At 58.4% G+C, this 25,237-nt stretch overlaps 9 protein-coding genes across 9 annotated transcripts; 4 read left to right on the top strand and 5 right to left on the bottom strand.

Annotated features, from left to right (window-relative positions):
- Positions 1 to 103: 103 nt before the first annotated feature.
- EX895_004266 (uncharacterized protein) lies at positions 104 to 3,055 on the bottom strand (the record flags this gene model as incomplete). Its single annotated transcript, XM_029884862.1, has 1 exon — positions 104 to 3,055. One exon carries the CDS (start codon positions 3,053 to 3,055, stop codon positions 104 to 106), a length of 2,952 nt encoding a protein of 983 aa, XP_029738612.1.
- Positions 3,056 to 3,951: 896 nt separating this feature from the next.
- Positions 3,952 to 5,865, top strand: EX895_004265 (uncharacterized protein; the record flags this gene model as incomplete). Its single annotated transcript, XM_029884861.1, has 1 exon — positions 3,952 to 5,865. One exon carries the CDS (start codon positions 3,952 to 3,954, stop codon positions 5,863 to 5,865), a length of 1,914 nt encoding a protein of 637 aa, XP_029738611.1.
- Positions 5,866 to 5,982: 117 nt separating this feature from the next.
- EX895_004264 (uncharacterized protein) lies at positions 5,983 to 7,974 on the bottom strand (the record flags this gene model as incomplete). Its single annotated transcript, XM_029884860.1, has 1 exon — positions 5,983 to 7,974. One exon carries the CDS (start codon positions 7,972 to 7,974, stop codon positions 5,983 to 5,985), a length of 1,992 nt encoding a protein of 663 aa, XP_029738610.1.
- A 324-nt stretch (positions 7,975 to 8,298) lies between these two features.
- EX895_004263 (uncharacterized protein) lies at positions 8,299 to 8,688 on the top strand (the record flags this gene model as incomplete). The annotated part of the gene is made up of 2 exons (XM_029884859.1): positions 8,299 to 8,532; positions 8,641 to 8,688. The coding sequence occupies 2 exons, from the start codon at positions 8,299 to 8,301 to the stop codon at positions 8,686 to 8,688; spliced, it is 282 nt and encodes a 93-aa protein (XP_029738609.1).
- A 230-nt stretch (positions 8,689 to 8,918) lies between these two features.
- Positions 8,919 to 11,573, bottom strand: EX895_004262 (uncharacterized protein; the record flags this gene model as incomplete). The annotated part of the gene is made up of 1 exon (XM_029884858.1): positions 8,919 to 11,573. One exon carries the CDS (start codon positions 11,571 to 11,573, stop codon positions 8,919 to 8,921), a length of 2,655 nt encoding a protein of 884 aa, XP_029738608.1.
- A 583-nt stretch (positions 11,574 to 12,156) lies between these two features.
- Positions 12,157 to 16,629, top strand: EX895_004261 (uncharacterized protein; the record flags this gene model as incomplete). The annotated part of the gene is made up of 1 exon (XM_029884857.1): positions 12,157 to 16,629. One exon carries the CDS (start codon positions 12,157 to 12,159, stop codon positions 16,627 to 16,629), a length of 4,473 nt encoding a protein of 1,490 aa, XP_029738607.1.
- Positions 16,630 to 16,757: 128 nt separating this feature from the next.
- EX895_004260 (uncharacterized protein) lies at positions 16,758 to 17,753 on the bottom strand (the record flags this gene model as incomplete). Its single annotated transcript, XM_029884856.1, has 1 exon — positions 16,758 to 17,753. The coding sequence occupies one exon, from the start codon at positions 17,751 to 17,753 to the stop codon at positions 16,758 to 16,760; it is 996 nt and encodes a 331-aa protein (XP_029738606.1).
- A 793-nt stretch (positions 17,754 to 18,546) lies between these two features.
- On the top strand, positions 18,547 to 20,562 carry EX895_004259 (uncharacterized protein; the record flags this gene model as incomplete). Its single annotated transcript, XM_029884855.1, has 1 exon — positions 18,547 to 20,562. One exon carries the CDS (start codon positions 18,547 to 18,549, stop codon positions 20,560 to 20,562), a length of 2,016 nt encoding a protein of 671 aa, XP_029738605.1.
- Positions 20,563 to 20,747: 185 nt separating this feature from the next.
- Positions 20,748 to 22,328, bottom strand: EX895_004258 (uncharacterized protein; the record flags this gene model as incomplete). Its single annotated transcript, XM_029884854.1, has 1 exon — positions 20,748 to 22,328. The coding sequence occupies one exon, from the start codon at positions 22,326 to 22,328 to the stop codon at positions 20,748 to 20,750; it is 1,581 nt and encodes a 526-aa protein (XP_029738604.1).
- Positions 22,329 to 25,237: the final 2,909 nt, after the last annotated feature.

Here is a 25,237-nt window from a genome sequence, read left to right as displayed (position 1 = left end):
CGTCACATGCTCACAGAGTGTCACCGCTGCAATCAATCGAAAAAGCTAGCACCATCCATTTCCGATTCAGCGTTACTTGAACTCCAGAACCAGGTTCGCATGCTCACGCAAAAGGGTTCCTTCCGGGCAGACCGAACCCAGCCAAAAACGCCGCGCCTCCCGCAGCAGCCTTCCCGGCGCCCGCGGTCCCACCCTTGATCGGACTCAGCTCCAGCGGGATATCAAAGTTGGGCGCCAACCCGGCCGCGTCCCCCCATTGCATGGCCCCTGCGCCTCCTCCTCCGCCCAACAGCTTGCGCTTCTTCTTCTTGCCCGCCTCTGCTGCGCCGCCGACCTTGCTCGCAGCAGCGGGTTTTAGGCTGGGCTTGGTGGACAGGGCGAGGTTGGTGCGGTCGCGCCCAAACTTGGCTCCCAGCACGCTGGAGTCTGCGGGGCCGGCGTGCTCGTCCTCGCTATCCGCGGCGGCGGCAGCAGCGGTGCGTTTCGTGCGGATGATAGGCGTAGCGGACGGATCGGCCGTCTGGTCGTCGTACTCGATCGGCATGGAGGAGGGTTTCGTCTTGCGCGTTGCTGCGGTGGATTTGGCACTGCCTCGCTTAACGGCGCCGTTGCTCTTGGACTTGGTCTTGCGCTTGCCACCGTCGTCCGAATCGTCTTCCTCCGACGAATCGGTGATGGCGACCTCGTCGCGCCAATTCTTCGACTTGGTCTTGGCAGCAGCAGCAGCAGGTGCCGCCACAGCCGCCCTGGGGATTGCCTTGACCGTCTTCTTGCCATGGCCAGCAGCAGTCTGCGCAAACGGAACGAGCGGCAACATGGTCTTGGCCGCCGCAGCGCCTTTGCTGCGTGCCAGTGCAGTGGTAGCGGCCACCGCACGTCGGTCGGCTTCGTCGTCTTCGGAGGGAGGTTCGAGTTCCGAGGCGCCCTGCATGGGTCTCTTTTTCTTTGCGTATACGGGCGACGACGGGGGCAGCATCTGTGGGGCAACGAGCGATCTGGCCGCCGTTTTGAGCGCTCGGGGTGCTTCTGCTGGCCGAGCGACATGGACAGGAGCCGATGCTGCCGAGGAAAGCTCCTCAACTTGCGCCAACAGCTGCTTGCGCTCGGCCTTCCACGTCTTGCGCGTCTCGGCCATCATGGCATCGCGTTCGTTCAAAGCCTCGATTTCAGCCTGTGCCTCTTCGAGCTGCTGCCTGAGTGTCGCCTCGTCCTCTCCGGTTCGGCCGGCTGAGCGTCCAGACCGACGCGTCTCCTCCAACTGTTCCGCCAGCCTCTCGTTCTCGGTCTGCAGTTCGAGCAGCGCCGCCGACTTGATACCTAGCCTCTTCTTCAACCGCGCACTGTCGCGGATCGCCACCTTGACATGCATAGCGAGCAAATCGGCACGCTTCTTCTCCAACATCAGCCGGATGCGCAACTCGTCCTTCTGCGCCTCAAGCTCCGACTCGGTGGCATGATACCTGCCCTCGTGAAACGTAGCTTCGTTCTTGGCGTGCTGGAGCGCAACGTCAATGACACACGCCTGCCTCTTCTGCGCGAGCAACCTCCAGGCACGATCGTCCGCTTCGATCTTGTACTGGTGGAGACGCACCTGCAGCTCGGCGCGCGCACGGGATTCGCGTGCAATGGCATTGGTGTGCGTCGCTTTCAACGCGGCGAGCTGCTCTTGCAGGCCAGTGCACTCGGACGCCCAGCCTTCGGACTCTTCCTTTGCCGAAGCAAGCGCGTCGTGAGCTGCCGCGAGCTGGCGCGAGAGGGTGGTGGCCTTCTTGCGCAGTTCGCCAAGCTCCATGGTCTGGATACGGTCGGTGCGCGCAGAATAGTCGAAGCGTTGGTGAGAGAGGGAGGCGGTAGAGGCGTCAACGGTGATAGCAGCGGCCGCAGACTGGGCACCATTTCCAGCAGTTGGTGTATTGTGGCCATTGGCGAGCGAAGAGAGGTGGGCAAGTTTGCGGCTCGAGACGCTGGGGCTGGCATGCGGACTCATGCGTGGTGTGGTGGTAGCAGCTGCTGCTTTGACACGACTCAACAGCGGGGTGGATTCGATGGGCGCCGCGGCCGTGACAGCTTTGGTGGGAGGAGCAGCGAGGGCTCCACGCGCGGTGGTATCTCCCGAAGTGTCGGCAGCATCGTCGTCTTGTTCCTGGGGCGGCTGAGCTGACAAGGGACGCGACTCGCGACGTGGGTTGGCACGCGAGGCACGGTTGAAAGGATCAAGCTCTCCGTCGAGGTATTTGCTGAAATCGTAGGCGGTGCCTGCGCTGGCTGCTGCGCCAACGGGCTGGTCGCGTCCATTACGGCGATTGGCTGTGCCAAAGATGGAAGCCTGGGACGCGGACGAGGTGTCTGCAGCCGCCGCATCAGCAGGATCGTTGTGGGCGGAAGGCTGTGGAGGCGGTGCTGAGGACAGGCGGGGCATCTGCGGATTCTCGACATCGATAATGGCGAGGAGTGGATCGAGTGCAGCCTCACGACGACCCGGAATAAGCTGAGCAGTGCTGTCGCCGCTGTCATCGGCAAGCAGAGACGTGTTTGCTTTCGAGGTGGAGCCAGAAGCAGCGAGTGCCTGGCGAGCAGCCCTTGCCTGAGAAACACCGAGTGGAGTCTCATCGCCTGCCTGTTGACGGACGCGTTGGATAGCGCCATTGGTGAGCGAGCTGCGTGCTACGCGAGAACGCTGATGGTCGTCATGCTGGTTGTCTGATTGGATGCTGCGCACCTGAGCTGCAGGCCGGGGAAGGGAGCTGGGTACAAGATTGGAGCTTGTGGCAGCGGGGAAGGAGGCGGCAAACGCGGCGCGGTTGGCAGTGGGACGAGATGCCGAGCGCTGCTCCTTGGACACGGCGGCCATCTGGTCGAGGCTGGGAAAGTCGGAGGCGGCGGGATGTGCGACTGGAGTGGATGGCTCGGCTCGCGATGCAGTTGAAGGTGTTGAGGAGACGACCTTGGCCCCATGTTGCGAGCGTGCTGTTTGAGAGAGCGGGGTGTCGGAAGGCGGCGCGCTTCCCTTTCGTGGAGATCTTCGCACCGGTGGTGGCGTTCGTTGGACGACCATTGTTCAGGTATATGTGTGCGAGCAGATCCGTTTGATTGCGTACGAAGCGAAGCGGTAGTGGTGGTGAGAAAACTTCCACACGACAAAGAGAGAAGAGAGAAGAGAGTGGGTATGATCCAGGGGTATCAAGAGGGTGGATAGACGATGGCTTAGACTCGGTGACGGATGGTGGTGGTGGTGGTGGCTGAAACGCACGATGAGATGGTCCCACAGTCGAGCAAACAACTCGAATCGCGGCTGGAATTGGCTCTGTTGTTCGCGTTTCGAAATCCAAGATTGCTTCTTTTCGTGACATCTTTTCTTGCGAATAATTCTCGCTTTTATGAAATTTAATCCATTTTGGAGGGAGTCTGTTGTGTTGAACGAGCCTGTGACGCGTGCGGCAGGAGTCATGATCACGTGAGAAACACTGGCTGAAATCGGGTTGAGTCGAGTCAGAAATCGGCGGTGACGCTGTTGAGAATGCACTGTCTGACTCCCACAAAATTCAGCTTTTTGGATTTCAATCATGTGAGAAGAAAAAAGATTTGGAGATTGCCTCCTCCTCGTCCTGTCCTATCGTGCTCGACCATCATCGTCACCATCATCATCGTCATCAACGATACGCCATCGTCTGACTCGTCTCGACGCGTTTCAAATTCAAACAAGGACGCCCTTGCGCAACATAAAAGACTCCATCCTCAACTCAACCGCATCACAGACGCCCGCTGCCATTCTTGGGGCGTTTTGGACTCTCGTACACCATTTCCGCATTCACCGTTCGACGTCTGGCTTCCACCTTCCGCCTCCGCTCACCTCATTCCACCTCCACCTTCCTTGCTTCATCCTCCTTTTTTGGATCGCGAGCTGCTTTTGATATCAAACCGCCAGCGCATCTGCATTTCTCTACCTCCACTATGGCTTCTGCAAACATCGCCCTCGTGCCCTCCCCGGCCTCGTTCAACGGTGCTCCTTTCCTCTCGGAGCTGCCCCAGCTACCCATCCTCGCCGGCACAGATACCAAGCGTGCTCCTCTCGACAGCTTCCGAATCGCCATTGCCCAGCATGTCTCTTCGTCGCTCGACGTGGACATCAACGCTGCGCACGCTGCTGTCGGTACGGGCAAAGTAGGCGACTACACGGTTGCTGTGCCTCGATTCAAGCTGCCGGGCAAGCCCAACGAGATCTCGGAGAAGGCGGCTGCAGCTTTTAAGCCCAACGAGTTCCTGTCCAAAGTCGAGGCAAAGGGTCCCTTCTTGCACTACTTTTTGAACGACAAGACGCTCATCAAGCTCACGCTGCAAACCGTCCACGTCATGACCCACGGCTACGGCGCTCCCCGTGACGAGCACGGTAACACCCAGCCAAGCTATGGCACCAACCGCGACGGCGAGGGCAAGAACATCATCGTCGAGTTTTCCTCGCCCAACATCGCCAAGCCCTTCCATGCCGGCCACCTGCGTTCCACCATCATCGGCGCCTTCCTCGCCAACCTGTACAAGGCCAACGCCTGGAACGTACAGAAGTACAACTACCTCGGCGACTGGGGTAAGCAGTTTGGTCTGCTTGCCGTGGGTTGGAAGCTGTTTGGCGATGAGCAGCGGTTGCAGGACGACGCTGTCAACACCTTGTTCGACGTGTATGTCAAGGTCAACCAGCTCGCCAGCGTGGAGGAGGACGGCCAGGGTGAGAAGATCCACGAAGAGGCCCGTCGATACTTTAAGGGCATGGAGGACGGCGACGAGGAGTGCCTGGCTCTGTGGCAGAAATTCCGCGACCTTTCCATCAAGAAGTACATCGAGGTCTACGAGCGACTCAACATCACATTCGACGTCTACTCGGGCGAGTCGCAGGTCAAGAAGGAGAACCTCGCAAAGTCGCTCGAACAGCTGAAAAAGCTGCCCTTTGTCACACGCGAAGAGAACGGCGCCCTCTTGGCCGACATGACCGCTTACAAACTCGAGAAGGCCGTCATCGAGCGCAAGGACGGCACGCCGCTCTACATCACCCGAGACATTGCCGAGGCGGCTCAGCGATTCGACAAGAGCTTCGGCGGGAAAGGGTTTGACAAGATGATCTACGTCGTCGCTTCGCAGCAGGACTTGCATCTTGCGCAGTTCTTCAAAGTGCTCGAGATGATGGGCTACCCGTGGGCGCAGAAAGAGGCCTCGCGTCTGCTGCACATCAACTTTGGTATGATCCTGGGCATGTCGACGCGAAAGGGAACCGTGGTGTTCCTGGACAACATCCTCGACGAGACGCGCGACAAGATGCACGAGGTCATGAAGGCCAACGAGGCCAAGTACGCGCAGATCGCGGACCCGGAGCGAACCGCCGACATTGTGGGCATGACCGCGGTCAAGATCCAGGACATGGCGTCGAAGCGCATCAACAACTACAACTTTGACTGGTCCCGAATGCTCTCGTTCGAGGGCGACACGGGGCCGTACCTGCAGTACAACCACGTGCGCCTCTGCTCGGTGGAGCGCAAGGCCAAAGACTCGGACGGCCTCGAACTCCCCGCCGAGGATCTCGACCTGTCGAGCATCAACCTCGACCTCATCAGCGAGCCCAAGGCGCGCGACCTGATCCTACTCATTGCCCAGTGGCCCGACACGGTCAAGGCGGCCATGAAGGACCACCAGCCCTCGACAATCGTGACGTACGCATTCCGATTGACGCACCTTATCTCGAGCTGTTGGGAGTTCTTGTTGGTCAAAGGGCAGGAGAAGGAGCTGGCGCTCGCGCGTCTGTTTGTCTTCCGCTGCTGCAAGGACGTGCTGGGTTCCGCGCTGCGTTTGCTGACGATCACTCCGCTGGAGCGTATGTAAGCGCGGTCGGCGTGCGGGGTATTAGTTATGAATTTCAGTTGTTGCAAAACGATAAACAGCGACGAGAGAGAGTGTGGTTGAGCCTGTAAGTTTGTGGATATGAATGTGTGAATGCGGTCACGCTGGCGGCAGGAGCCCTTCGAGTCGCTGGTCCAACCTGACCAATTCTGACCAGCGCGATTCAACCGATGCATCCATTTGCGACAGCCTGCGCAACAGTGTAGACAGACCGTGCTCGAGCTCGTCCCACCCAAGCGCTGCCTGCGTGCTACCGCGAAGGTGCGATTCCAGAGCGCTTATCCAGCACTTGGCGACCGAACTCAAGATGAGACTGGTGAACCGACGGGGACCCCACGGTTCGTTGTCCGGTCGAACGTCAGAGTCTCTGCTACCAAAGAGCAAGCGGTTAGCGAGGCTGAGTACGACGATGCTGGAGGCGATCTGATCCGTGTGATCAAAAGCGACGGTGGACAGCCAGCTGCGGAAGATCCAGTCGAGCGATACGTCGAGAAATCTGGCTACTCCGCCTAGGATCGTTACACGTGTGTGTGGTGTTTGCGGTGGTGGCGCCAAGTCGTCCGCCAGAATCAGATACGCCGAACAGGTGACGTTGACCAGCTCGCGACCCAGCCGTGTCCCGTGAGGCGGGAGCGGCAAGTAGGACCACGTCGAGAGAATGGCTTCCGAGACCAGCCGGAACAGCGCATCCATCCTGCGCTTGCCGCAGTCGTCTTCCGAGTCGTCGAGCGATGACCAAGCCGCATCCGGCGGCGGCGTCTGCCCAACCACACGATAGCTGATCGGATGGGTAGTGAGCAGGACGAGCTGTCTCAGCGCACCGATCGACTGTTCGAGCAAGCCGGGCGCATACTGTTCGTCGTGGATATACGTCAGGTTGACGTGCAATGCGCGTTCGAGCAGGCTCCCGATTCCTGTGCGCACGAGCATGTTCCCGAGCACCTCGTGTCTTCTCCCCTCCGTTGCGTTTGCATCTTCTGCTTTTACTGGCCGACTGGGCTTGAGAAGCAGACGATGCGCAATCACACTGCCCCTCAACCTCCACCGAGGCTGCGGATGCTCCAGCAGTGTCAACAACGGAGGCACCACCAGCGGCCACACCTCGCTCCAGTCCGCTTCGCCCTCCAGTCGCAAAGCATCCACGCACCACGACAACACGTTCACGCAGCCCAGCGCTTCGTTCCTCTCCCCCACACTCTGCACCCCTGCCTCCTCAACCCCTTGCGTTGCACTCGTGCGCAGTGTCTCGGGTGACACTAGGAGCGCAAACCGCTGCGGGGCGAGATTGGAAGCATCGCTGTCTTCGCCTGCACTGCTGAAACGGTGCTGGCCGAGATTGGCGTCCAGGTGCGAGATGAAGAGGCTTCCGGACGCAGGGGGTTTCAGGCGTCCCGTGGTGGGGTCGACGGAGCTTGTGGAGGCAGAGGAGGAGGCGGCGGTTTCGCGGAAGATGGGCTTGATGTAGTCTGTGAGTAGTGCTTTAGCGATCGTCGAGGACGCGGGGAGGTGGGTGGAAGTGGACCCGGAACGCAAAGCAGCGAGAGCATTTCTGGCTTTGGTGTCGCATACACTGCTTGTCCAACCGTCTTCTAGCGTTACTTTGTGGGAACTGCTCGACTCGGAATCGACACCGACGCTGCCTGGTGAAATGTACCGCGCAACGGCACAAACTACGTGGCCGAGTACGAGTTCGACAATCTGAGAGCCTGGCTGTGGGAGACCCGAAGTGCTGCTTTCAGATAATTTGCCCAACAGCTGTTCCACGTGCGCGAGTAGAGCAGGCACTTGCTGCTCTTTCCACTGCAGCAATGCAGGGTAGTGCTGCTCCGAATGCGTCCATGCTTGTCCGTCACCTCTTCCGAACAGGGTTGGGATCGCAAGTAGCTGCGAGAGGGTGAGGAGTCGGCTCAGAATTGAGGCAACATCTGTGTCAAGGCTGGCGTCTGCTTCTTGAGGGAGCGTTGTGAGGCCGAACTGGTAGCAACATGATGGAGTGGAGAAAGGCGGTAGCGGTGAAGGTAGATGGGCGCGGGGCAGGATGTCGATGCTAGCGGAGCTGGTCAGAGCGGATGGCTTGGGGAGGCTCACCATCGCATCGTGTTCTCGCCCCTGGCACGGTAGGAGGGATGGAAGTCCAATAGATTCTTGACCGAGAATGGATCGTGAAGAAGGACCTCGTTGGAACATCCCAATGTTCTCAAAACGTTGCTTCGTTACTATTTAGTTACAGATCAATTCCCGATTTCCGAAACCCAATTTGAGCTTTTTCTTTCTTCTCAATCGTCATCCCTCTTCCTCCTCCTCCTCCTTCCCAGACGCCTCCTAACCCACACACCCTTTCCCCTCTGATCATCCCGCCCGCAAAGCCAGCCCAACATGTCGATAGCAGCTGCCTCGCTCAAACACATCACAGCAATGTCGTTTGAATTCGCACCGCTCAGCGCCTCGCAAGCCTCGCGCTCCATGCGCCTGCTCCTCGCGCGCATGCCTACCAAACCCCCCATGCCCGGAATGGATCTGCCGGACATCAAGACCAAGACGGTCCTCACAGACGCACAGCAGAAGATCGAAGTGACGTACAAGAACAAGCAGACGCTCGTGCTCGACCATATGGCTTCCGAGGCGAAGCTGTCGGATTTGGTAAAAAAGGTACGTTTGCCGTGATGGTCGTCTTGACTGGACACCGAGATGGCGATGTGTACTGACTGTGTTGGTCGTTGTATTTTGCTGCTGCGCTGCTTTGCGTGTGACGAACAGATCGAGGAGCCAGCACGAGCTCTCCGACTCAAGGAGGAGGGTCTTTGAGCGCCTCTCGCCCCCGCTTTTTTTAGCTCACACCTCGTCCGATCTGCACGCCTGCTCGATCGCACTTGTACTTGTACCTTACAGCCTCACATCGAAACCACACGCCCACTTCCTCTCGCCTGCGACGATCGTTCGCTTTGAATCCTCCGTTCAAAGAACACCCAACTTGCAACCAATGAGATTGACAAAACCAAAGTACGATACAAATACAAATTCTCGGCCAACCTCTCTCACATACGGACCATCTTTGCCGGCCTCTCGTCGCCAAACTCTGGAATGCTCGCCAGCTGGCTATGCTTGCCCTGGAACAGCGACGTTCCGATCTGCTGCGGAAGGTGGAACGCATCGGAGAGCGAGGTGAAGGAACGCAGCGCGAGCGTGCACAGATGCTGAACGCGCTTGCGGAACGATTCGGACGAGGCCAGGATGACGAGGTTCTCGACGTCGATCACCGCCTCTGCTTCGTCGAGGAACACCTGCAGTGCGGGGCGCGGAGCGCCGTCGAACAGCGAGGCGATGGAGACGGGCGGTGAGGCAACCGTAGGTTCTGCTGCCGTCGAGCCGGCAGGGACATCGTCAACGGCCTCTTTTGCTTCTGCGTCCGATATGATGGCTTCCATGTCTGTGTCTGCTTCGGTGTCCGTTGGCTGTGCATTATCCGCCTCCTCATCAACCCGAGTAGAGTTTACGTCTTTGGCTTCTGATTCAGCCTCGGCCTCCTCTGCAATCTCCTCGGTGCTAGGTGCTGCTTCGGGAATGACGAGCTCTTCCACCTGCCCAAAATGCGCTTCCAAGAACGCAGCCATGTGCTCCATCTTTGCCAGCTGATACGCATCGCGGCGCACAACCTCTTCCGTTTCCGTCGGAGCATTGGCTTTGGCTTCACTGCCAGCCAGCAACGCCGCTTCCGAAAACGGATGAGCCGGCCAACTCTCTGCAGTCTCGGCCGGTGTCAGCGCCTCTTCCTCCACATCTTCGTCTGACGAGCCTTCCGCTTTGGCGTCGTGATCGTGATGGTGATGTTTGTGACTGTGCATGGTCATCTTGACGCTCGAAGGCGCGCTGTCGATACCCAGCAAGAGCGCGACGATGCTATCCGCCACCATATCGTTGGCAATGCTGCTGACCCATTCGACGAGCAACTCGTGGCGCGCGCTCTGTCGCACATCCACCGCGCCCATGATGCGCAGCGTTCGCAACCCCTCTTCTGCATCCACACCCTCTTGAAGCCGACCGTACATGCCCTGCAGGTGCCAGCGTACCATCTCCCAGCTGACCGCGAGCGCGACACGCTGACGCTGGATGATGGTGCTGGTAGTGAGGCCGGTGAAATCCGTCAGATCTTTTGGGTCGAGAATCGTGTAGGCAAAGTCCTTGCTGATGAGCAGACCGTCGACCACATCGCCCTGCGCCGGCGGCTTGGCAGCAATGGTGCCGATCGCCTTGGCAGTGCGTTGCGCGCGGAACTGGAGCACGAGCGGCTCACAGTTGCGCGGCGTGTGAATCTTGACATCCGAACCGCGTGCGTTGAAGCGCGCTTGCAGCGCAGCTCGCAGCTTGGACATGTTGTTTTGCTCTCCATGCACAAGCACGATATGCTGCGCCTTGATCTCATCGATGAAGCGCGAGTTTTGCGCAAAGTCGACGTGCGCCGAAAAGGAAATGTAGTTGACCGACATGCGGCGTGGGATCTTTTGACCGTTCATGCCGATGATCTCGTCGGGCTCGTTGAGAATATTGCGCGCCATGGTCCCCTCGACCGAGTAACCTGAGACGATCAGGCCGTTGCGCTTGTCGGGAGCCCATCGCTCGAGCAGCTCGCGCGATACACCGGACTGCATGAAGCCGGGCGAGGCCATCATGACGCAAGGCCCACGGTCCTCGAACTTTTCGAGCGAGCGCAAGTTGGAGATGTGCTTGAAGACAAAGGGATTGTCTCGGCGGTTGAAGCGCGTGCGAATGTGGTCGTTCATGGTGTGAATATAAGTCTGGTAGACAGAGATACACTTTTTGGCGAGCGCCGAAGCATAGTAGATGGGCACGCTGTGGAGTTCCGGGTGAGCCGCCCAGTACTCGTCCAGTAACAGCAGCAATTCTTGGGCTCTGCCTAGCACAAAGACGGGTAAGAGGACTCGGCCGCCTCGTTTGATGATGTGGTGGATCTGGGAAGTGAAGCGATGCTCCTTGTCGAGACGAGGCTCGTGGGTCTGTGTGCCGTAGGTGGATTCGCAGATGAGTACGTCGGGCTTGACAGGTGGGATCTCGGCTTGCACTAGATGTCGGTCCTCTTCGCGACTGAAGTCTCCCGTGTAGAGGATGCGCAAGCCAGCGATCTCGATGAGAAACATGCATGCACCCAGCACGTGGCCGGCGTGGTAGGAAGTGAAGCGCAGACCGCCTGCGATGGACACATCCTGGTGGAAATCGACGGCTTCGATCTGGCGCCACGAGGCGAGCATTTCGTTTTCGTCGAACAAGTTGTCGTCGTTGCCGGCGTTGCTGATGCGAACAAAGTCAGACATGAGAAAGCGGTAGACGGCTTTTGTTGGGTGGGTCATGTACACTTTGCCGTGACCATCGCGGAAGTTAGTCTTTTCCATGATGTAGGTAAGCGCAGCGGCGTGGTCGAGGTGGAAGTGGGTGATGAGGATGGCATCGACGGTGGACCAATCAAGCTCGTCGATGAAGGGCAGCGCGGCGATACCGGTGAATGCAGGGTGCACACCTGTGTCGCATACGATGGTTTTGCCCTTGTATTTGAGGACGCAGCAGGAGCGACCTACCTCTTGACCAGCGCCAAGCATCTCGATGGTAAGCTGGTCATCGGCGGAAGCCTGCAGAGCGGCACCGCCCGCCGGCGATTGCGGAACGACCGAAGGCGCCATAGCGAGCGCGAGAAGGTAGAGAGGGAAGGGAGGGTGCACGGCAAAGGAAGAGGAGGAGGAGGAAAAGTCGAAGGATCCGATACTCGTCGGAGAAGAAAGTCTCTCTCAAGAGGGTCCAAATCGCAACGCTTGGCTTGGGCGAGAAAGGCTGAGCTGCAAGGAAATCGGGGTAAGAAATTCTCAGTCAGCCCCGATTGCCAACCAAAGCGACAGCTCCACATTTGGTTCGAGGAAAATCCGACCGCCGACGCGCATTGATGAAACACTGAATTCAGACCAACACTCACCCAAATTCACTCTGCCTTTCCTTACTGCCTCACGACACACACGCTCTCGCATTGCAGCTCTCCTTCACCAACGACAGAGACGGACAACCACGATTGCTGCTGCTCGGCCCTTCCGATCTCATCTCAACCGCTTTTCACTTACAGTCAACACACGTTCACATCACAGCAAAGCACCTCCATCGCACCAATGTCGACCATTCTCTTTGTTCTGCTCATCTAGTCTCAAAAGCGCAAACTAGTGGTCGATCCATCGGCCGCCCCGACCATCTGTCTCGTCAGCATCCACGGGCTGAAAGATGACCTCGCCAGCTCGAGCACCCAGCGTCGCTCAGGCGCATCCGCTGTTTGCCGGAGAGTCGCCGACAAAGTCACCTGGACCATCTTCGCTGGTGAATCGTCCGATTTGGGGTCAACGCAAAGCAGCAAAAGTCGACTACAGCGTCGAGTCGCAGAAGACTCTCCAGAGACGATCAGTCAGCCGCACTTCCTCCTACCATCACGACGGCGCTTCCTCGTCTTCCTCCTCCTCGACAACAACAGGAGGTGGCAGTCTTCGTCCCGCTACCATCGAAGACGACGTCTTTTACTCGCGTACTGCAAACGCAGCATCGTCAAACGGAGCCGATGCTATCGATGCCAAACAGTCGACGTCGTACATTCCACGCACAAGTCGCGTCAGCAGCTACGATCTTCAATTTGACGATGCCGACGAGCCTTCTCTACCCGACGATTCGCTCTTTGGCGGGCCTACACCCTCTTCGCCCCGCATCTTTGACCGAGACTATCCCGCGCCAAAGCCCATCAGATCCTCGCAGCTTCGTGCATCCACCGCCACTGAAACGGCAGCATCGGCTGCTTCTCCAGATCAAACACCCATGCCCAAACACCATCTAGATCGACCCAGCTCGCGCGCCAGTCGCAGAGACGGTACCGCTTCACCCTCAGAAGGGCGCAGACCACGCAGCTCTACCCCGAACGGCTCGCGCTCTGCCACCAGTGCCAATCATCAAAGCCATCGAGTCCATGATATGGCACGAGAGGTCGAATTCCCCCTCGACTGGCTTCAGCAGCTCCATCGCCTAGGAGATGGCGATCTTGAGTCGGCACTCTCGGGACCCCTTTCGCATCGTCCCGTCGCTGCACAGCAGCCACGCGAATCGACGCCTGTCAAGACGTCCAAGTCCTCTGCCCGCAGAGACACCAAGCAAGCGCCGTCGTATGCCCTTCAGCTCACAAAGGCGCTCTCACGAGCACTGGCAGAAGCGCACGCCGAGCTCGACAAGCTCCGCTCCGCCGCTGAACAGGAACGAGCACAGCATGCAGAGACAATGGAGCATGTGCAGCAGCGCAACGAATCGCGAGAGGCTGCCTTCACCGAGCTCTGCCTTGAGAATGGCATCAAGCAAGGCCAGATCAACCGTAGCCTCCTCCGAGCGCCTGTGCTGGATGCCGAGGTGCTCAAGCGCAAACGCATCGCCAAACAACAGCAAAGCATGGCCCAGGAGATGGCCGGCATCGAGCCTCCCCCCGATCGCACAGAGCGTGCTCTCCCTGACTCGCTGCAAGAGGCCATGCTCGACGACCTCGAAGGCGTCGCTAACACTTCGATCGTCGCCCGCTCGCCCTCATTGAAGCCTTCGAGTGTATACAGTGCCGCAGAGGCTTCCTCTCCTGGTCGCAGCCCCTCAGTTCGATCGCACAAGACCACGGCGTCCGTCGACGCAACTCGCTCCTCTCGCCAACGCGGCAAGTCACTGTCCATCTCGATTGCATCCACCAACGACAAGGAGGCAGAATCACGCAGCCTCAAGTCGTCCTCGGCTTCGGTTGCTGACAGCATCAGCACCAGTCCTTCGTCTCTTCACCGAGCCGCGGTAAAATCGTCTCCGCAGCCTCCTGCTTCTCCTAAGTTGCTCCACACGTCCAAGTCGCCAAGTGTTGCATCGCCCCGCGCCAGGTCCACTTCTTCCAGCACATCTACAGGTGGTGGACTCGGCGATTGGGCCAGCGGCTTGCTGCCATGGTCCGGAGGCGGTGCATCACGCAAAGGTGCGCCAAGCACTGCCCAAAGCATGGTCAAAGTCACCAGCCCCGGTCGACGCGAGATGGCCGCGTCAGCGGGCACTGCTGCAGGAGGCGCCGATGCAGCTGGAAAGCGCTCGGTGAGTGCATCCAAGACGTCAAAAGTGGCCTCAGCATCGACCTTCGCGAGAGCCTTTGGACGCTACACACGCTCGTCACCGGCGCCCGAGACCCCACCTCCTGCTGGGCCACAGCCGAATGTCACACGTCTGCCCGACACGTATCAATTTGATCGTCGCAGCGCGGATCCGGCCCTGTCACTCTCAGCGGGCGAGGGCATTGCCATCCTCGGTGCTCCCTCGCCACGCCCTCCAAGCGCTGCCGTCGAGTTGGAGCCGATCTTGCCCAACGAGGCAGCACCTCCTACGCTGGTACGACGCAAGAAGAAGGGGCGCAAGAGTGGGATGGGAGCCGTCGCTGGTCTCGGCATTGCCTCTAGCAGCAGTAAGGAGCTCGAAGATCAAGCCAAAAGAAATGACACTATCGCGAGCAGTAAGGAAAGCGGCGGCGGCGGCGGCAGCAGCAGCAGCAGCAACAGCAACAACAGTATCACCGCCACGCTGACAGCCAACGACACGCCCTTGTCGTCCAAACAGAAACATGCCGCACGACTCAGCACGCTCGACGAGGAAGAGAGCTCGGGCGACGAGTTTGAGGTGTATGGAGGCAAGGCGCCCGTCCCTGGCTTTACCAACATGACCGAGCACGCCTCGTCCAACACGGCAGCACCCACTACAGGTGCAACACAAGCAGCATCGATCATAGCAGATTCGTCCATCGTCGTTCGTGCCGCCGACGACTCGGACACGGATAGCGAGAGCGAAGAAGACATTCAGGTACTCACCGACCGCTACGGATTCATCTACAATCCGACCGACGCCGACATCCGGCTGCTCCGGCAGGCGAGGAAAGCGTCAGCTCCAGCACCGGCTACTCTGACAGGCATCAAGGTGGGCATCCGTGCCCGCGGTGGTTCGGACAGCGCGAGCGAAGACGATAAGAACGATCCGGATCTCGACACCGCTGATTCGTCCGAAGACGAGTTGGATCTGTCGCGGGCGGTCAAGAAGCCGAACAGCTCTTTGATCGCTCCGCAGGTGGACCACAACGATGTGCAGCTGGTGTCCGCCTCTCGCTCTGCCTCGCCTGCTCCGTCGACGGAAGCGGCTTCCGCTGCTGAAGGGGCCATCTCTGACGATGGTGCGGCAACGGCGGACAGTGCCAGCACGAATGCCAAGCGCGCTAAGCGTCGCAGCAAGCTATTGACGGTGCCAGACAGCAAGCCAGTGCAAGCCGAAGTGCTGCCCGTCAGTGCCGTTTCCAAACCGTCGCCTTCGCCCTCGCGCAGCAGTCCGTCCAAAAATCGACGTGGCACGCAGTCGAATGCATCTTCAAGGTCGAGCAGCCCGGTCAAAGCAGGTGGGACAGTGCACGTGGAGCTGCCGTCCATCTCGAACACGGTGCGTCGATTGCTGACGCAGTTGAAAGACATGCACGATTCGCAGCAGATCGAGCAGAAGCAGCGATGGGATGCGTTCCTCGAGCACCGGCGTGCGCGTCTACAGGCAGCTTCTGATGCGACTGGTGTCGCTAGCGCTGGCACCGGTAATCATGGCGTCAGCAGCACCAATGGTACCTCTGCTTCGATGACGAGCTCGACATCCAAGACCAAGGCGCTTCTGGCTGGGGCGCTGTTTGGCGGCGGCGCGCCTGCTGCCGACGGAGCCAAGGCGCTTGGGTCAGCGGAAAAGGCGCCCGAAGAAGACTGGTCGTCCGGCATGGTGGGTGTCAACCGCATGGGCGACTCCAAGAGTGGCAAGGAGGACTGGCGCGAATTTTTGACCTTGTGCCAGACGGGGATTCCGCTGTGCTACCGCGCACGCATCTGGGCCGAGTGTAGCGGGGCCAACGACATTGCCGAGCCGGGACGCTACCAGGAGCTATTGTCCGACCATCAGGGGGAGACCAACGAGTGCCTGACGCAGATCGATTTGGATGTGCATCGCACGATGCCGACCAACGTGTACTTTGGTGGCGATGGGCAGGGTGTGCCTAAACTGCGGCGGTTGCTGGTGGCGTTTAGCTGGTACAATCCGGACACAGGCTACTGTCAGGGGATGAACAATCTGGCCGCGACCTTGCTGCTGACGCATGCGACCGAGGAGGAGGCGTTTTGGGTGCTCGTGTGCCTGATCGAAAAGATCCTGCCCAGCGAATACTATACCTCACACTTGCTCGTGTCGCAGGCGGATCAGCGCGTGCTCATCGAGCTCGTGGCGGAACATATGCCACGTCTGCACGCTCACATTCTGGACCTCGGTGTTGATCTGCCGGCCATCACGTTTGCCTGGTTCCTGTCGCTGTACACCGACTGCCTACCCGTCGAGACGCTGTTCCGCGTGTGGGACGTTATGTTTGTCGAAGGCATGGTCATCCTCTTCCGCGTCGCCATGGCGATCCTCAAGCTATACGAGAAGGAGCTGCTGGCGACCGGCTCGGCATCCGCTTTCTACGGGCTGGCGCACTCATTGACGTCGCGCCTGTTTAGCGTCGACAAGCTGATCCACTTGGCGTGCAACGAGCTGAAGGCGAGCATAAGGTACGCCAGCATACTCGAGAAGAGGGAGAGGCACGTCGCGGATCTCACGGCCGAGCTAGGGCTTGGCTTGGATGTCACACAGACGTAGACACAGTCACAGACACAAGACACACAGACACAGACAGCGGAACGAAGGTCATTTTCGAGGATTGCTTCCCATTCCAACACGAAACAGAGCACGACTAAGAACTACAAATCGAACGGCGCAACCTATTTTCACTTGTCCAGAGGGAGAATGTGCGGCACAGGACCTTCAGGCACGATGCGGTGCGGGTTGATGTTGGTATGGCTCTGGAAGTAGTGAGCCTTGATGCTGTCAAAGTCGGTCGTGTCCTTGAAAGCCGGGTTGTTCCAGTAGAGGTTTTGCATCCACTTGTTGATCAGCGGGTAGCCATCACGGATGGTTCGGTAGTTGCACTTGAAGTGAGTAAAGTAGACCGGGTCGAAGCGGACAATGGTGGTATACAGGCGAATGTCGGCCTCCGTCAGCGCGTTGGCGTACAGATACGTCCTGCCGTCGGAAAGCATCTTCTCGACGCGGTCGAGGCTGTCGAACAGCGGGCCGACGTTGGACTCGTACGCCTCCTGCGAAGTAGCGAAGCCGCACTTGTACACGCCGTTGTTGATGGTCGGGTACACCCATTCATGGAAAGCGTCAATCTCCTTTGCGTGCGCTTTGGGGTAGAAGGTGAGACCGCGGAACTCTTCGGGGACGAATTCATCAAAGGCGTAGTTGAGGTTGCGAATGACTTCGCTCGATTCGTTGTTCACGATGGTCTGCAGCTTGTTATCCCAGATGATGGGGACGGTGCAACGTTGCGAGTAGTTGGGGTCCGCGGCGAGGTAGAGTTCGCGGATGCGTTTCTTATTCTCGTGGCCAGGGATGTGGATGCCCGTACCGGGAACGCCGTAGCCCTTAGGCTCCTCGTAGGGGACGAAGCTCCAGCCCTCGGAACCAAGGAGCGAGTCTACGACGTGCACAGGGAGCAGGTCGGGCACACGGTCGATGCCCTTGAGCTTGCGGACGATGAGCGCACGGTGTGCCCAGGGACAGGCGAGGGCGACAACGAGATGGTATCGACCGATCTCAGGTTGGTGCTTGCCGCCCTTTTCGATGGTGGTGCGGAAGCTCGATTCCTGACGACGGAAGTGGCCGTCCTTGTTGGACCAGTCAGCCGAGCCGTCCTTCTTGGAGCTGTCTTGCGCCGACATGTTAGAGCGGGAAAAAGTGAGGGTGGTGCCGGTTGTGAAGGTGCGACGTGCAAGAGGTGGAGATGCGGCGGGCAAACGAGGTGCTGCAGCAGAGAGAGAGGCAAATGTGCGGAGAGCAAAAGTAGCGGCCTGGTTGGGTCGAGCGGCCGTGCGGAGAAGCGAAGGAGCTAGAATGTTGGATGTGTGTTCCGGTTGCCGTGAGCTATGATGGGCTGACGGTCGAGATTAATATGGTTGATGCTGATCGCTCGAATGGACAGATAAAGGTTGAGGTTATATACGCTTCGAGTCTTCGTCAAGAAACACATCCTCAAGTGGAGTTGACTCGAGCCAAGCCAAAACCAAAACCAAGGTCCGTGCTTCGCAAACTGGACGTGGTATGACCGAACACCGGAATTTGCATCTCTGCGTAGACGCTTGTTTCCGTCGACTGTCAGCCAAAGCCAAAGGCTTGGATCCGGATCGGAGTCGATTCTGCTCACTAAAATCCGAATCCGAGTCGAAAAGCCATCGAATGCCCCGATGGGGAGAAGATCGGTTCGAACCACCAGTGAGTGTTAGGCCTACACTGTCTGCCTGTCCCACTTTTTTTTTCTTCTTCTCCAAAAATTTTGCGAAATCGGATGCAGGAAAGAAGTCCAAATTTTTCCTTTGCTTGCAGCTGAGCAGAGACCCTCTTCTTCTCAATTTCTGTTTCGTGTCGAGAAGGCAAAAAAAGTCTTCTTTGTTGCGAACTTTGCTTGCTGCTCACCATCTCCTCCACCGACATTGCTGCCGCAGGACATACCAGACAATGGGTCGCAGAGCAAAGAACAAGCAGGCACCGCCTCAACCTCTGCGCGAGGATCGCACGCCTTCCTCCGCCGCCAACAAGGGCAAGCGCAAGGCTCAAGAGTCGAGCGTCCCTGCTAAGAAGCAGAAGGTCGCATCAAGAGAAGCGCTTGGCTCAAGCCGTCCATCATCATCTTCTTCAGCAGCAGCAGCAGGATCAAGGACAGCAAAGGGCTCGGGCTCGAAGGCGAGCGTCAACGGCAAGGCCAAGGCTTCTGCTGTTCCTGTTGAAGAGGATGAGGAGGAGGAGCTGGAGGGCGATGATGACGAAGATGACGACGAGGACGGCGATGAAGAGGCAGGCGAAGAGGAGGACCCATTCGAGGCCCTCGGCCTGCCGAAGAACGGCAAGCTCACAGAGAGGCAGCGCAAGAAGGCGCTCGCAGAAGCTGAACGTCTCGAAGAGCTCCTCAAGAGTCAAGGTCTCTCGCTCGACTCTGATGACGAGCAAGACGAGGACGACGACGAGGATGCCGAGGATTTGGACGATGAAGAGGATGGCTCTGAGCAAGAGCTTGGTGACGAATTCGATCTCGGCGAGGACGACGACCTCGAAGGTGAGGAGGGCGGCGAGGTTGAGCTCGATGACGAGGACCTCGAAGCTGCTGAAGAAGACGACGAGGATGAAGACGAGGACGAGGAAGAAGGTGAAGGCGCCGAGTTCATGCTTCCTACCTTGGAAGAGCGTGAAGCCGAAAAGTCACGCGGCGCCGACTTGCAGCTTGTGCACATGCGTATTCAGGAAATCGTCACCGTCTTGTCGAACTTTAAGAAACTCGCCGTCGACGGACGTTCTCGCTCCGAATACGTCGAGCAGCTCCTTGCCGACATTTGCACCTACTACGGTTACAACGCCTTCCTCGCCGAGAAGCTCTTCGAGCTCTTTACTCCCGCCGAAGCCATCGAATTTTTCGAGGCCAACGAAACCCCGCGCCCCGTCACTATCCGAGCCAACACGCTGCGCACGCGTCGCCGAGACCTTGCACAGGCGCTCATCAACCGCGGTGTTAACTTGGAGCCCATCGGTGCCTGGAGCAAAGTCGGACTGCAGGTATTCGAGTCGAGCGTGCCCATCGGTGCTACGCCCGAATACCTCGCGGGCCACTACATGCTGCAAGCCGCCTCGAGTTTCTTGCCGTGCATCGCGTTGGCACCGCAACCCAACGAGCGCGTGCTTGACATGGCCTCGGCTCCCGGTGGCAAGTCGACTTACTTGTCCGCACTCATGCAGAACACGGGCACCGTCTTTGCCAACGACTCGAACAAGAACCGCATCAAGTCGCTCGTCGCCAACATCCACCGTCTCGGCTGCAAGAACGTCGTCGTGTGCAACTACGACGGGCGTCAGTTCCCCAAAGTCATCGGCGGATTTGATAGGGTGTTGCTCGACTCGCCCTGTTCGGGCACGGGGGTGATCCACAAGGACCAATCGGTCAAAGTCAACAAGTCGGAGCGTGATTTCGCGCTGTTGACGCATTTGCAGAAGCAGCTGCTGCTGTGCGCCATCGACTCGGTCAACCCGCGCTCGAGCACGGGTGGCTATGTCGTCTACTCGACGTGCTCTGTCATGGTCGAGGAGAACGAAGAGGTGGTCCAGTACGCGCTGCGCAAGAGGAGCAACGTCAAGATCGTCGACACGGGCATCCAGTTCGGCCGCGACGGATTCAAGTCGTTCGGGCGTGCCAAGTTCGACGAGCGCATGGTGTACGCCCGACGCATCTTCCCGCACGTGCACAACTTGGACGGCTTCTTCGTGTGCAAGCTCAAGGTCAACCCGCCCTCGAACAATGCGCACAGCAAGAACGAGGCCACCAACAAGACCTCTGCCGCTGCCGCTAGGGTCAATGACCAAGATGACGACGACAGCGAGGAGCGCGAGCCTGCTCAAGGCGCAGACGACGGCCTGGTGTCGCTCGACAATCCGGAAGACCAGAAACTCATGCAGAAGAGCCTCAAAAAGGCAAAGTCTCGTCGCTGATCTGCTCTCGACCTACCCACACTGTTCCCACTCACTCACTCGGTATAATCCCATGTCTCACTGTTTGCACATCCTACACAACTTACACACACACACACACACACACACACGATCGTCCTTCCTCTGTTTTGAGTATCTGAGCACATTACGAGACCTAAAAAACACGCTATCCAGCGCCTCGTTTCTCAAAGACGTGCGTTCTCAGGCATCATCCTGAGCGCCTGTCGGATACCCAAATCCGCCAGCACCTCCTCAGACCCACCGAGAACGGCGTCGAACTTGTAGGTGCGGTGGAACATCTCGGTAAACTTGCCCATGCCGGTCTTGGTCAAGCCACGGCCGCCAAAGATCTGGACGGAGCCGTCGGCGACCTCGTGCGAGACACGCGTGCTCCACGACTTGAGCAGGCCGACCTGTCCGGCGAGGAACTTGGACTGCTGGGCGTACGACATCTTGCACATCTGGAAGGTGATGTTTTCGAGCCAGTTCTGCGCGGCCTCGACGAGCGAGATCATCTGCGCCATCTTCTGGCGGATGACGGGCTGGCTGGTGAGCGGCTTGCCAAACACTTTGCGCTGGTGGATCCAGAGCATGCACTCCTCGCACACGGCGCGCGCCGCGCGGATCGTCGAGCAGCACATGACCCATCGCTCGTGGTTGAAGTTCGAGAGGATATAGTAGATGCCCATGCCGTCCTCGCCAATGAGGTACTTCTTGGGCACCTTGACATTGTCGAATGTGATGTAAGCGGTACCGGCGGTGGTCGAGTAGCTCGTCTTGATCTGCTTGGTCTCGATGTTGCCACACGAGCGCGGGATGCAAATCATGGCAAAGCCCTGGTCCGTCTTGACCGCGGTGGAAAAGTAGTCGGCGAACGTGCCGTTGGTGATCCACTTTTTGGTGCCGTTGACAATGTAGTGCTCGCCGTCCTCGGTGAGCGTGGCCGTGGTGCGCAGGCCCATGACGTCCGAGCCGGCGAAGGCCTCCGAGATGGCGAGGCAGATGTACTTGTCACCAGCCAGGACCGGCTCGACGACCTCCTTTTTCAGCTCGTCCGAGCCAAAGTTCATCACGGGCGGCAAGCCAATGACCATGCCTCCGTTGAGTGCGTCACCGAAGCCACGGGCACCGCATCGGACGAGCTCTTGAGTCAAGATGAGCTCGTGGAAGTAGTCAAACTCCTCGCCCTTGATGTCGGCAAAGAGCTTGCGGCCGTGGAGGTGCTTGCCCGGGCCCATGCGCATGGCGTTGATGCCATTGGCACCGAGCTTCTTGACCAGCTCAACGTCGGGACGCTTGCCGTTGTCCTCGCATCGCTGCGCCACCTCGACAATCTCCTCATCGACAAACTTGCGCCACTCGCGCTGAAGGCGGCGGTGCGAGTCGTTGAAGTAAGGCGAGTGGTAGGCAGCGGTGAGCCAGGTAGGCTCGCCGTACGGGACGCGCGAAGGGCTTCCGACGGGGTCGGGCTTGAGTTTGGACTGTTCGCCCTTGATGGTACCAATGATGAGACGCTGGTACTGGGGCTTGGCGAGCACCTCGCGGCGGTGCAGACCGAAGAAGGTCTCGGTGGCGTCCTGACCGGCCACCTCTTCGTCGTGGAAGACGTTTTCACCACCGGGGTGGAGCTCGGAGAACTTGGAGACGTTGTAGACCTCGGCGTCGATGACGATCCACAGGTCGCCTTGCTTGTTGTGCTTGGCGACCTCTTCACGCGAGTACTCCTTGCGCTGCGGGGCAGACGAGCCCTGCTTCTGTGCGGACATTGTGAGTGGTAGCGGCTGTATGCGGTTAGAAACGGCGGAGGAGGATGTGTAGAGAGAGGGCTCCCGGTAGGATGAGGAGCAGAGAAGGGTTGGTGCGATGGATGTGGTGAGAAGAAAGGAAGGGCGAAGAGGGTAAGTGAGGGGGCGGAGGATGGACGACAATCGCCGCTGTTCTGATTGGGCGGTCGAGGGGCGGAGGGGGAGATAGCGAAAGGCTTGCTCTGTGTCTCTGGAGGTTGAAAACGGGCAAAGCAACGCCAAGCAGCAGCCGAGCTCCGAACAAGCCGACTGCGGGGTAAGCTTGCATACATGCCTCTTCGCCATTCTCTTTTTTCAGCCAGCACACACACACACGCCCTCTCACTCAGCCACAAACGTGCATTCGACCGTTTCATCTTGTTGCAGTACAACTGGCACGCGAACCTTGTCCGCAGTTCGAGTATACGAGGGTGTCTACACCTTCAGACGCTCCTTGACTCGCTGGTGTTCTTAAAGATACGGTTAGCCTAGCGCCGTGGTAGGGCAGCGTCTAGTCTTTAGACTGCAGCCAGAGCATGGAAGCGATGTGAACCGGAAGCGTTTCGCTTGAGGTGAGAAAACAAAAAAGGGATTTTCAAGGGTCGCTCGACAGTCGCGCGCCGAATGATGTTCGGTCCAATTTGTAATCCGACTTTCACACGCTCGCTGAGCCTTTTTGTCTTTCGCATTCGATCTGCACCGTCAAGGGTTCCATGTGTCTATCCTTCCTTCACAGTGACCATTCTCTCGTCTCGTCGTCCATTCTTATGCCTGCCTCTGACTTGGTCTAGTCATCGATGTCAAACTGCCTTTGGCGACGTATATCTGTTCTCTTCCCACCGTAATGGAGAAGGCTAGGGATGAATCGGCGTTGGATGCGTGCGCGCAGAAATGCAAATGGCTTTGCGCGTGAAAAGCAAGGCTGGTCTAAGCGACTCGAGCTCCGCATCACAACCAGCCCCCTCTACTCGTCCGAGTGACTATTTATTCGCTTCTCCGCCGCCCCAGGCTTGCAAACATTATGATCACCACCACCATGGTGAAGGCTACTCCTTGTCTACCGTTCTTTGTCGACGCAACGGCTCTGGCTGTAAGACCCATAGGGAAAGGCAGCAGGGTAATGCCTTACAGACAGCTTTCTTCAACGTCAGGACTGGCGCCAAAGCCTCGTGTGCCGCACAGTATTCTTGCGCGTTTTGACAGCGAGGCCCTCTCCAGCGGAGTTGATACGAACCACTCGGGCAGCAACAACATCAACAACAATAACGACCATTATTGAGCACAGAAGCGAGATCCCTGTGCCGCGCTGACATTTGCGCTTGCCCCACGCCCTGAACCCTGTGCGGGGTAAAAGGTGCCAGCGTGCTTGTGCACATCATGCTGTTTCAACAGACACCCCAAGCGCGCTGCAGCCGAGGTGTGCCGCCCCTATTCCAGCACGCGTTGTGGCCATGGCAGCGGAGCTCTGTGCTGGGCCATCCCTTTACCCCGCATCCCTTGTTAACACACGGGCCGCCCACAGGCACGGGAAGCGCACCAGCAGAGCAACGATAGATCCCATCCCATCGGGTTCTGAGGACAGATCATGTCGCCGATGTGCATGTCTCGTTGATCCCGCTTCTTTTCAAAGTTTGGTCGGTTCTAACGACGGTCTAACACGCTAGAAAATCCGTGACGGTCTCTTCAGTCCTGTGCAGCAACCTGTTTCAGCTGGCAACAAAGCGAGGTGCAGACTAGTGCAAACCTAGACTGCGACGACGAGCCCATCACGTTACAGTACTGTAGCCGCAAGCGCAGACCAAGCGGCCACTTGAACGAGAACCGGGACACCACTTCCGATCCATCCGGAATGACGGCGTTCAAGCTGAGCGATTTCCGCACCAACGCGGATCCGCGGAGTTTGGTCGTGCAGCACATGCAGCGCCTCAAGTGAGCGAGCGAGCGCCTTGCTGCCAAGAGCCAGGCGGGCGTCCCGGAGAGTGACAGCGCGCGTGTGCCTGCCAAGAGAAGCAGCTGTAGTGCTGCAATTGATAAAGGGAAGGGGGAAAAAACTCAAAATTCCGAAGCGACCACGCGGTCAGCAAGCGCATGAGTGGTGGTGAATGGTTGCCAAGTGTCTCAGTACAGTATGGCCCTCTGCCTGCGCCCCATCGACCCTGCAACCGCGCGATGCACAGCGCAATGCACCGTGTGCTCATCGTCCCAAGGGAAAGATCTGCCGGGATGCAAGCCGAATCGCACGCATGCTTTTGCTCGCTTGCTTCCGTGCTGACACACAGCCTGGCGCATGCTCTAGGTCGGTTTGCCGATAAACACACGCTGCTTGCACGCATAACTTCACAGCAACCTCGTGGTCCTCGTGGTCCTCGTGGTCAGTAGCCACAACTGACGGCGGTTGTGGTCATGACACGAATCGGATTCGGATACAAGGATCAGGCGCGAACTTGAAAAGAGCGGGGAGTGAGTAATTGTGGACTGGAAAAATTGACCGGGATCGGTGTTGTTGCGGAGCGGAGCCAAGCTCGCATTTTTTCCTGCCTGGGTGACGGGATGCATGACACCAGTCACACGACCGCTGTAGGTACAGCAAACGCGCGCGCTTGCCTTCTCTGACGTGCCAAGCTTTTTTTCTTAATCGCTTCGGAAATTTTTCTCTCGGTGTGTAAACAGCATCGGAGACGCCGACCACGTCATTCGGTCCGGTCTCCACACCTCTCCCTACAGTCACTATCGTCATTCGCCATTATCCTTCCTGTGACTGCGAATTGAGGAGATGGGGAGTGAGAGTGAGAGCGAGAAGGGAAAAGGAAATGAAGCTGCTTCGAGACAATCTTCATCATCATCATGGAGCCAAAAGCTTCGTGGGGGGGGGGGGGGGTTACCAGCGTGGC

The sequence above is a fragment of the Sporisorium graminicola genome, chromosome SGRAM_3, assembly GCF_005498985.1.
Source record: "Sporisorium graminicola strain CBS 10092 chromosome SGRAM_3, whole genome shotgun sequence".
In the NCBI taxonomy this organism is placed as follows: domain Eukaryota; kingdom Fungi; phylum Basidiomycota; class Ustilaginomycetes; order Ustilaginales; family Ustilaginaceae; genus Sporisorium; species Sporisorium graminicola.
The sequence above is the reverse complement of the archived record's forward strand: the minus strand, read 5'-3'. Positions and strand labels throughout refer to the sequence as shown.